Below are 12,184 nucleotides of genomic sequence, written 5' to 3' on the forward strand. Positions count from 1 at the left end.
GGCACAGTGCCAGTTACGCCCCTTAGGGAAACGATTAAATAGTCCAAGGTTCGGACGCTTTTTTTCAATTTTCGCCTAAAATGACATACCCAGATCGAACTACCTGTAGCTCAGGACCTGAAGCAAGGATATGCATAATCTTGATACCAGTGGAAATGTGAAATTAATGTAGGAGAATAACACATTAGATCTGGTAAAATATATATATTTTTTGTATAATCATCTTTGAAATGCAAGAGAAAGGCCACAATGTAGTATTCCAGTTGTATGTGTATGTGCAAAGTTTTAGACTAATACAATGAACCATTGTATTTCTGTTCAAAAGTCTGCCCAAATGTGCCTAATTGGTTTATTAATACATTTTCAAGTTCATAACTGTGCACTCTCCTCAAACAATAGCATGGTATTATTTCACTGTAATACAGTGCCTTGCGAAAGTATTTGGCCCCCTTGAACTTTGCGACCTTTTGCCACATTTCAGGCTTCAAACATAAATATATAAAACTGTATTTTTTTGTGAAGAATCAACAACAAGTGGGACACAATCATGAAGTGGAACGACATTTATTGGATATTTCAAACGTTTTTAACATATCAAAAACTGAACATTTGGGCGTGCAAAATTATTCAGCCCCTTTACTTTCAGTGCAGCAAACTCTCTCCAGAAGTTCAGTGAGGATCTCTGAATGATCCAATGTTGACCTAAATGACTAATGATGATAAATACAATCCACCTGTGTGTAATCAAGTCTCCGTATAAATGCACCTGCACTGTGATAGTCTCAGAGGTCCGTTAAAAGCGCAGAGAACATCATGAAGAACAAGGAACACACCAGGCAGGTCCGAGATACTGTTGTGAAGAAGTTTAAAGCCGGATTTGGATACAAAAAGATTTCCCAAGCTTTAAACATCCAGAGGAGCACTGTGCAAGCGATAATATTGAAATGGAAGGAGTATCAGACCACTGCAAATCTACCAAGACCTGGCCGTCCCTCTAAACTTTCAACTCATACAAGGATAAGACTGATCAGAGATGCAGCCAAGAGGCCCATGATCACTCTGGATGAACTGCAGAGATCTACAGCTGAGGTGGGAGACTCTGTCCATAGGACAACAATCAGTCGTATATTGCACAAATCTGGCCTTTATGGAAGAGTGGCAAGAAGAAAGCCATTTCTTAAAGATATCCATAAAAAGTGTTGTTTAAAGTTTGCCACAAGCCACCTGGGAGACACACCAAACATGTGGAAGAAGGTGCTCTGGTCACATGAAACCAAAATTGAACTTTTTGGCAACAATGCAAAACGTTATGCTTGGCGTAAAAGCAACACAGCTCATCACCCTGAACACACCATCCCCACTGTCAAACATGGTGGTGGCAGCATCATGGTTTGGGCCTGCTTTTCTTCAGCAGGGACAGGGAAGATGGTTAAAATTGATGGGAAGATGGATGGAGCCAAATACAGGACCATTCTGGAAGAAAACCTGATGGAGTCTGCAAAAGACCTGGGACTGGGACGGAGATTTGTCTTCCAACAAGACAATGATCCAGAACATAAAGCAAAATCTACAATGGAATGGTTCAAAAATAAACATATCCAGGTGTTAGAATGGCCAAGTCAAAGTCCAGACCTGAATCCAATCGAGAATCTGTGGAAAGAATTGAAAACTGCTGTTCACAAATGCTCTCCATCCAACCTCACTGAGCTCGAGCTGTTTTGCAAGGAGGAATGGGAAAAAATGTCAGTCTCTCGATGTGCAAAACTGATAGAGACATACCCCAAGCGACATACAGCTGTAATCGCAGCAAAAGGTGGCGCTACAAAGTATTAACTTAAGGGGGCTGAATAATTTTGCACGCCCAATTTTTCAGTTTTTGATTTGTTAAAAAAGTTTGAAATATCCAATAAATGTCGTTCCACTTCATGATTGTGTCCCACTTGTTGTTGATTCTTCACAAAAAAATACAGTTTTATATCTTCACGTTTGAAGCCTGAAATGTGGCAAAAGGTCGCAAAGTTCAAGGGGGCCGAATACTTTCGCAAGGCACTGTACTTTTTTACCTGTTTCCTCCAGCATCTTCACAAGGTTCTTTGCTGTTGTTCTGGGATTGATTTGCACCAAAGTCAATTCATCTCTAGGAGACAGAATGCATCTCCTTCCTGAGCGGTATGACGGCTGCATGGTCCCATGGTGTTTATACTTGCGTACTATTGTTTGTACACATGAACGTGGTACCTTCAAGCGTTTGGAAATTGCTCCCAACGATGAACCAGACTTGGAGGTCTTCATTTTTTTCTGAGGTCTTGGCTGATTTATTTAGATTTTCCCATGATGTCAAGCAATGAGGCACGGAGTTTGAAAGTAGGCCTTGAAATCCATCCACAGGTACACCTCCAGTTGACTCAAAATATATAATTTAGCCTATCAGAAGCTTCTAAAGCCATGACATACTTTTCTGGAATATTCCAAGCTGTTTAAAGGCACAGTCAACTTAGTGTATGTAAACTTCTGACCCACGAACTGTGACACAGTGTAAGTGTAATAAGTGAAATAATCTGTCTGTAAACAATTGTTGGAAAAATGACTTGCACAAAGTAGATGTCCTAACCGACTTGCCAAATCTATAGTTTGTCAACAAGAAATTTGTGGAGTGGTTGAAAAACTAGTTTTAATGACTCCACCTTAAGTGTTTGTTAACTTCCGACTTCAACTGTATATATATACATAAATATACACATATTCATATATATATATATATATATCAAATACAAAAGGTAAAAAAATACAACCTGCATTAACAGTGCATCAAATGCGTCGAATGTTATGCCACATATGCAGTTGTCATACAGTATTGTGTGTGTCCAACACAGCCGCTCATTGTATAGAACATTTTGGTTTTGCTGATATTTTTACCTCTTACCTTAGCAATTTGCTCATGGGGTCAGCAAAACACTAACATTGAAACATAGCATGCTGGCCATAAACCATTTCTTAAACTCAACATACCATTCTATTCCTTTACTACAGGGGTGTCAAACTCATTCCATGGAGTGCCTACTGGTTGCTGGTTTTTGTTTTTTTCATTTCAATTAAGACCTAGACAACCAGGTGCGGGGAGTTTCTTATTAATTTGTGACCTTAATTCATCAATCAGGTACAAAGGAGGCGCGAAAACCCAGAGACACTCGGTATTGCATCCATAGAGCAAGAAAGCCATTGTTCATATATATCTAACAATCAAAAGACATCTGGACCACTCATGACTGCTGCTATGTTTGCTATAGCTGATGCATTCTGTCATTCTTGATAAGGATGCAGACTCAAGGGAGTGGCAATGCTCGCTGAGCGACCCATCGAAGATGTCTACTTGGTTTCTTTGGTTTGGATTGTGCTGGGTCTAGGCTAATTTTGAAGTAGGCGAACACTTCAATCTGGAAATTAGTACACTGAACAAAAATATTAACACAATATGTAAAGTGTTGGTCCCAGAAATGTTCCATGCACAAAACAAGAGTATTATTTCTCCTTTGCCAAGATAATCCATCCACCTGACAGGTGTGGCATATCAAGAAGTGAATTAAACAGCATGATCATTAGACAGGTGCACCTTGTGCTGGGGACAATAAAAGACCACTCTAAAATGTGCAGTTTTGTCAAACAACAATGGCACATATGTCTCAAGTTGAGGGCACATATTACAAATGTTGTTTTATTTGGGGAAAAACCCCTCAGACTTATGGGATTACTAGCCACACTCATCAGTTGTCTGCACGACCTGGTCTCTCACACGCAGACACGGCCACAGTCACCGGACAGGAAGAGAAGGTTTAAACTGACTAATTTGCTCCAAAAGAGAGGAGTTTCATACCCACAACAGAATGCTGGGAAGTGTGAACCTCAAACATGTAGTCCACCCATTTTAAACAAAAAGACGCCACCGTAAAGTAAACTGTGAAAATACACTAACCCAGTCACCCTTGTCTGCTGATATAATTATGTGAGGATGGATTAAACACACACACACACACACACACACACACATATATATATATATATATATATATATACACAAATATACATACATATACACATATACACATATACAGTGCCTTGCGAAAGTATTCGGCCCCCTTGAACTTTGCAACCTTTTGCCACATTTCAGGCTTCAAACATAAAGATAGAAAACTGTATTTTTTTGGGGACAATAAAAGACCACTCTAAAATGTGCAGTTTTGTCAAACAACAATGGCACATATGTCTCAAGTTGAGGGCACATGTAATTGGCATGCTGAACGCATTAATGTACACCAGAGCTGTTACCAGAGATTTGTTCATTTCTCTATCATAAGCCGCCTTCAACATTGTTTTAGAGAATTTGGCAGTACGTCCAACCAGCCTCACAGCCACAGACCATGTGTAACCAAGCCATAGCAGGACCTCCACATCCAGCAATGTTTGAGACCAGCCACCCCGACAGCTGATGAAACTGTGGTTTTTCATAACCGATGAATTTTTGCAAACTGTCAGAAACCTTCTCAGGGAAGCTCATCAGCTTGTTCTGCGTCCTCAACAGGGTCTTGACCTGACTGCAGTTTGGCGTCGCAATCGACTTCAGTGGGCAAATGCTAACCTTTGATGGCCACTGGCACACTGGAGAATTGTGCCGTTCACGGATATCTCCCGGTTTCAACTGTACCGAGCAGATGGTAGACAGTGTGTATGGCGTAGTGTGGGTGAGCGGTTTGCTGATGTCAACTTTGTGATCAGAGTGCACCATGGTGGCGGTGGGGTTATGGTATGGGCAGGCATAAGCTACGGACAACGAACACAATTTTATTTTATCTATGGCAATTTGAATCTAAAAAGATACCATGACGAGATCCTGAGGCCCATTGTGGTGCTATTCATCCACCGCCATCACCTCATGTTTCAGCATGATAAAGCACGACGCCATGTCGCAAGGATCTGTATACAATTCCTGAAAGCTGAAAATGTCCCAGTTCTTCCATGGCCTGCAAACACACCAGACATGTCACCCATTGAGCATGTTTGGGATGCTCTGGATCGAAATGAACGTCAGCGTGTTCCAGTTCCTTCCAATATCCAGCAATTTCGCATAGACATTGAACAGGAGTAGGACAACATTCCACAGGCCACAATCAACAGCCTGATCAACTCAACTTTTCCTGTGACCAACAGATGCATATCTGTATTCCCAGTCATGTGAAATCCATAGATTAGGCCCTAATTACTTTATTTTAATTGACTGATTTCCTTATATGAACTGTAACTCAGTAAAATCTTAGAAATTGGTACATGTTGCGATTATATTTTTGTTCAGTGTAGGTATGTTGAAATGGTCTTGAACTTTGTCCCTCTCCTCTCCTGACAGTTTGGGGCATTCAATAGAACTGAGTAGGACCTCACCTTCCTCAGGGGCAGACTTATTCCTATGTGCCCTCCACATGACTCATTAGTACTGTATTCTGCAGTGCAGTCTCTTGTAAGCACAGTAGCTTCCTGTGTGCCCAGGACTGCATGGTATGCAAGAAGTGGCCAGTCAGGGCACTTTTTCTCAGCTGGTATTAAGATAATCAAAATCTAATTGTATGAGCAGCCACAGTGTTCGTTAGAGTTACAGTACAGCCAGAGGATAGCTGGGACCAAGCTAATCATCAAGAGACTTGTGGAAGAAAACAACTTCAGCCATATTATATATAAGCAAGGAGAAATCAAAAGCATGAAAAGGCATGCATGTCAGAGACATGTACTCAAACAAAATTACAGTGATGTAGACCTAGTAAAGTGCATATCATATTGTGTCAACGGTGCACAGTAACCTACTCATACTAAATTTGAGACTTTTCAACTGTACATTTATTTCCAAAAGGCTACATATACATTTGCAAATTCTACTGTACATAAAACATCCAAAATGTCCATAATTATATAGATATAATATACCACAAAGCTGCCCTGGCAATACCAAACATATATGTTTAGCACTAGAAAAGCTCTGCAGCCTAGTAAATGATTTCATCTTAAATACTTTTTTGAACTAATACTTTTTTAAATGTATATTGGTATGGTTTTGTTTTGTTGCTTTTTTTCATCCCCATCTGTACTTTACAACATTCACCATTTACAGTAGTTAAACAAGGCACAAGAATAGTGACATGAAGCCCAAGGCCATGCGTGATGTAAAAAGGAGCATCGTAACCTCTAGCTCTGGTACACGGGGTTAGTGTTGCATGATAACGCTGAGCCAGCTAATACCCTGGACCAGAGCTAGGTAACATCCATCCGTGATGTAAATCAGGGTGGAGATCTAGTTACCAGGGTTGTGTCCTAATTGGCACCCTTTTCACTATATACTGCACTACTTTTCACCAGGGCCCATAAGGCTCTAGTCAAAAGCAGTACACACTATAGGGAATAAATTACCATTTGGGACACATCCCAGCTCAGGGGACAGTAAATCAGGGGTCCAACAGTAAACTCTTCAGCCAGTGACACAGCAATACTCTAACACAAAGCATAAGTATACAGAGAGTGTGTGTGTGTGTGTGTGTGTGTGTGTGTGTGTGTGTGTGTGTTCATGGTTCAAAGCTCAGTGGCCCCACTTAACATTTACAAACTTAACTTCAACATTTAATAAGATGGACATGACTCAGCATTGCTGCATTAAATAAAATAGTTACAATTCTGTTTGGTTGTTAAGATGTATTGTATTTTACAGACAAATGCTCTTAATGCAACATCAGCCACTGTTTAGCATTACAACAGCACACTTGCTTCCATTTTTTGTACCACTCTTGCTCACATTAGTACAGGGGAGGAGAATTCAACAACTAACAATTAAAAAACAATCATATTCAAAATGTAAAGCTCACTCACTAATCTGTTCTATAGCCAGCTGGGTTGTATAACGATTAACATTCGATTGATCACTAGAGTATAGCCAATCTGAATAGCAATGTAGGTTTCACGTACAACGTAACTTCAGCTCTTATGTAATCCTTCATGATGAGAGCGACAAAACTGGTACATGAATCCGGTCATGTAGCATAAACACTCTTCAGCTCAACACTGTATGTTTTGTGTCCCAAATGGAACTCTATTTCCTTTAAAGTGCACTATTCAAAAGTAGCGCACTATTGGGAATAGGGTATCATTTGGGACGCATACTGTTGTATATGAAATTGCATATAACAAACTATGTGCCAACAGTGTTTTAGGTACAGTAGTTCAGAGGAGACTGCAACATGTGTACAATCAACAAGTTGAGCGTCTTTTGTAAAATGAGCAACATTTTCAAAAACTATTCAGATAATTTCAAATCCGTGTTATTATGATCATAATACTATAGCAATGAAAGCAGTGAGTAACTACAAAGGGACATGATCCAAACCTGTAGATGAGAAATCACACTGAACACATACAACAGAAATATGCATAATAACAATGACTTTAAAGTATACATCCGCCCTTTGAATTACTGTTTCATTCTTTCATTTTTGTTTTAGCTGGATGTCTTTTCTAAACATGTTCAAAACAGTGCCTATTGTTCAGACCAGTAATTCATAATCCCCTGCTTTCCTATGACATTTAAGGTGCGTCCCAAATGGCATCATATTCCCTACATAGTGCACTACTTTTGTTCAGAGCCCTATGGGCTCCCCTTACTTGTACAGTACAACAGGATGTTAAACATGCATGCTTAATGTACCAGAAGGGCTTCCATACCATAACACATTCTATCCACATTGATGTCCTGTGAAGTGCTGTGCCTCTGCTGGGAGGCTTGTGTGTGGTGGATAGCTATGCAGCTCTTTGACAGGTGTCAATGGTTGAAAGTGGGTGATAAGATGCAGTGTTACACATGGCACAGGGCCAGGAAATGATGTCTTACAACTCCTCCAGCTTTCTCCTTCTCCCCCTGGGTGGCCAAACCACAACTCGTGCGCACACACACAAACACATACACACACACAATAGCCTGACACAAAGACATTTTCATCATCGTCAGGGGTTTTGCCATTACAGTAAAAATCATGTTATTAAAATCTGTACCTTTCACGTTTTTCAGAGTGGTTTCTCCCATTTGATACATTATTTGGAATTGATGACCTAGTATTCAAATAGGAACGAATACAATACCAAGAGATGTCTTACGGTAAATGGGTGTGATATTGGTTCCTTCCCAAATAGAAGACCCTATTACCTATTTAGTGCACTACTTTTCACCAGCGTCCATAGGGCTCTGGCCAGAAGTACTGCACTACATCGGAAATGGGCTTCCATTTGGACACTGAGGATAGTTTCAACCTCTCGGGATGATTGAAGAGCTGTTCCACTCTCTGAAGAGCATTGGTTGGTCCCAACAACAGAATAAGAAAACAAGGGCAACAGAAACTCAATTGAGGGGCAGCCTGACTTAAGAATGGATTGACTAAGAGGAAAATAATGGAGGGAATGGAACACAGAAAGGCAAAACAGATTTACAGTACATCCTCAGAAAAGGGTGGATACAGTATGCACACAGCAATGACAGATTTGATATTTTTTCAGTGGTCATTGTTGTCGGTCATGTTGTTTTGCACTGTGAACAACAATCTCCATCTTATGCATTACGCTTCTGTTGTTGGGATCTATGTAGAAGAAGAATTCCTCTCATAAATCAGCCAGTATACTCTTGGACTGAGTTAGCAGTCTCATGATTGGTGAGTTCACCCATTCCACACACTGGGTTGCCTGGGCTTCCTGTTCCTAAATGATGTACTAAGTCTGATTCAGGGTCCTGGCTCTTTGCTGCAGCACTTTTGGAGTGGATCTTGCCAATTTCCTCCAGAGCGCTTGCCAGAGAGTCCAGGTCACCAGTGTCTTGGTGTCGTGCCTCCCACAGGCTCAGTATGACCGCAGAGGGGCTCTGTTGCTTAAGAAAATATGACAGGTTTCTGTAGGGAGAAAGGGGGGGAAACACTTTTGGTAGACAAAGTGGTCACAGCACACTTAGCAAAGTGAACAACACTGTTGTTTATAGATTTTTGTCTCCTATGAGATACAACTCTGTGTTTCAGCACAGCACTGTTTCCACATCTCAACAGGGAGGGACTGACATGCAATGCTAGTAAGTGTGTATCTGAGAAATGACATACTAGACATGATAAGAGATTTCTTGAAATATCAAAGTTAGTAAACTAGTCAACATTTGAGGGGGGAAAAGTCCATGTCACGTTAGGACTGAATATGTACTGTAGGCCTATGATAAACACTCTGTAGGCCTATTGCGTCGTTTGGGGTAACAACTTGCAATGTCTGTATTACAGTAAGCCTTTAGATCCAGTGGAGGGCAGTATTTCACTATAAAACATGGGTTTACCCGTCCCTGCCAAAAGCATCACCCTCTGTGAATGCAGTCATTTCTGTGCCATCAGACTCAATTAAAATCAGCTTAACATGATAAGATATAATATGAGGACAGCTGATTGGGCTCATTTGGAAGCCCAAAAGTCTCAAATACCTTCTGCTGTTTGTTCAAGTAATCATTGAAACATTCAGTGAGACATGATAGACAGTTGGGCTACATCTCAAATTGCACCCTACTCCCTATTTAGTACCATGGGGCCCTGGTCAAAAGTAGTGCACTACATTGGGAATAGGGGGGTATTTGGGATCACATCCTTGGACACTCACCTTTCTAGATTGAGTTTCTGGGCTAAGAGCTGCCAGTCCTTGCCCTTGGCATTGGCAGTGTCAAAGGTGGCACATATCCTCTGGCGGATGGAGAGGGGGATTTTGAAGGCCTTGGGCCCTGCCTGTGAGGTGACGGTGCAGTCCGTCTGGGTAAAAAATGGGACTGACTCCTTCTTGCTCTACAAGGGAAAAACAGAGCCAAAACACAATGTCACAGGAGTCAAGTATAATTAAAAAACTATTTTATTTAACAAAAAGGCTGTTAGGATACACAGGGCCATCAATAAGTCAGCTCTCATTGATAGCGTCTAGCTACCCTCGGTTTTAAAAAGAAGCATAGGGTGCATCCCAAATGGCAACCTATTCCCTATATATTTCACTACTTTTGACCAGAGCCCTATGGGCCTTGGTCAAAAGTAGTACACCACAGGGAATAGGGAGAGACAACCACTGCAGACTCCTGAGAACAGGATGTTCTGCTAGTGACAGCAGAGGACACTGACTTCACTAAGGTTAAATAAAGGTTGTGTGGATTGTGGAAGTAAAATGTAATCCATACACGGAGAGCCAGGCTCACCTCCGCCACGGACGTATAGACCTGCAGAATCTGCTCATGACCTTTGACCTGGCGCACGCTGATCTTGCAGGAGAGCTGGGTGGTGGTGGGGCTGTTTCTCTCCAGGGAGAAGGCACAGTGCAGGGGCTTCTGATTGCTGCACCACACTTGGGAAAATGAGAATTCCTGCAGCCAGGCACACAAAGAGAGAATTATGTATGGAAGTAATAAGCATTTGTACTGGGGGGGTTCAATTCCCACTTAATTCTGATAATGGATGTCGGATCGCGGGCTAAATATTACACACAATGTCCGAGACCGAGGGAATGACGAACGGGAAAATTATTGCCTTTGATGTTTAATACATTTCTGCAGTGGGCACCTCTCTGTAGGGAAATCCTTGACCTCCTGCACATTTCCATCTTCCATCTCTGCATAATAAAGTCACCAGTAAACGAGTCACAGTGATGAGCTGCCTCCGAAATGGCACCTTATCCCCTATATAGTGCACTACTTATCATCTACAGGATGGGTGTCCCTTGTTGCTAACGTGCACTAATGTGACTAGAATGACGTTGTATACAACAGCCAACTTTCCGGGATATAGATATGTATTATATGGGCAGAAAGCTTAAATTCTTGTTACTCTAACTGCAGTGTCCAATTAACAGTAGCTGTTACAGTGGAAAAATACCATGTTATTGTTTGAGGAGAGTGCACAACAACAACAAAAAACTTTATCACGGCAACTGGTTTGATACATTCACCTCTGAAGGTAAAGCATGTGCTTACATTCAGTAATCTTGCTCTGAGTTGTCATCCTGAGGGTCCCAGAGATAAAATGTAGCATAGTTTTGTTTGATAAAATCAATTTTTATGTTCAAATGTAGGAACTGGGGTCTACAGTTTGACCCCACTGCTGTCTCTGGCTCCACACCCACCCCGCCTGGCCATCTAGATGTGTGAAAGTTAGTGTATAAGCTAATGATCCACCATGTATGACATTCCTGGGAGTGTGTAAACTGAAAATGTTTATTACCATAGCATTTTTGTATGTTCTCTATAGTTATGTACTTGAAAATATATCAATTGACCAAACTCCTGGCAGACTTGATACAAAATATTGTGCAGTAATGTAATTCTTCACTGGATCAGCGTGAAACTTTGCAAACACACTGCTGCCATCTGGTGGTCAAAATCTAAATTACACCTAGACTCCAATCAATGTATGGCCTTTCTCTTGCATTTCAAAGATGATGAAAAAATATATATTTTACCAGATCTAATGTGCTATATTATCCTACATTTATTTCACATTTGCACAAATGGTATCAATAATATGCATATCATTGCTTCAGGTCCTGAGCTACAGGCAGTTTGACTTGTGTGTCATTTTAGGTGAAAATTGAAAAAAAAAGAGTATGATCCCACTGGTCAAAAGTAGTGCACTAAATAGGGAACAGGGTGCCATTTGATACGTAACCATGGCAATAGGGACACTAGCTAACTGTACAGTAAAAAAAAAAACAGCCTAGTGTGCCTAAAGAGAACTTAACCCCTTAGCTTTGATCATCTGATCCTCCCCGATGTGGGATGGATGTGTCAGATAATGGTGCACAGGGGAATGATGGAAGTGGAGAGGCCAGGTACTCTAGCAGTAAAATAAAAAATAAAAAGCTAACTTGATGTATGGTCCAGGCAAGAGCCATTACTCTCCAACTGCCCTTTGAAAGGGGGAGGTTCATAGAGGCAGTCTCCTTCCAAAGATCATCATAAATAAGCCAAGACGAGGTGTCTGTCTGACGGTCTGTGTGAGACACGCTACCCTACTTCCTCACCTCTCACAGATGTATGGGGAATGCAGTGTGCACACACAGTTACCAATAAAGGTAAACAACCTCCTGTAAAAATGGCAGTCTGGTTGTAACC

At 41.1% G+C, this 12,184-nt stretch overlaps 1 protein-coding gene across 2 annotated transcripts in view; it reads right to left on the bottom strand.

Annotated features, from left to right (window-relative positions):
- Positions 1 to 5,857: 5,857 nt before the first annotated feature.
- The window catches only part of LOC110525897 (netrin receptor UNC5D), a 216,210-nt gene continuing 209,883 nt past the window's right edge, over positions 5,858 to 12,184 (bottom strand). For both annotated transcript variants that reach the window (XM_021606393.3, XM_021606391.3), the window contains exons 15-17: positions 10,277 to 10,441; positions 9,700 to 9,878; positions 5,858 to 8,960 (exon numbers count right to left, since the gene is read on the bottom strand). In XM_021606393.3, coding sequence (XP_021462068.3) covers positions 8,684 to 8,960; positions 9,700 to 9,878; positions 10,277 to 10,441 — 621 coding nt within the window. In that variant the 3' untranslated portion in view covers positions 5,858 to 8,683. The remainder of the gene's footprint in view (positions 8,961 to 9,699; positions 9,879 to 10,276; positions 10,442 to 12,184) is intronic.

The sequence above is a fragment of the Oncorhynchus mykiss genome, chromosome 6, assembly GCF_057628025.1.
Source record: "Oncorhynchus mykiss isolate SJ-2025 chromosome 6, ASM5762802v1, whole genome shotgun sequence".
Taxonomy (NCBI): domain Eukaryota; kingdom Metazoa; phylum Chordata; class Actinopteri; order Salmoniformes; family Salmonidae; genus Oncorhynchus; species Oncorhynchus mykiss.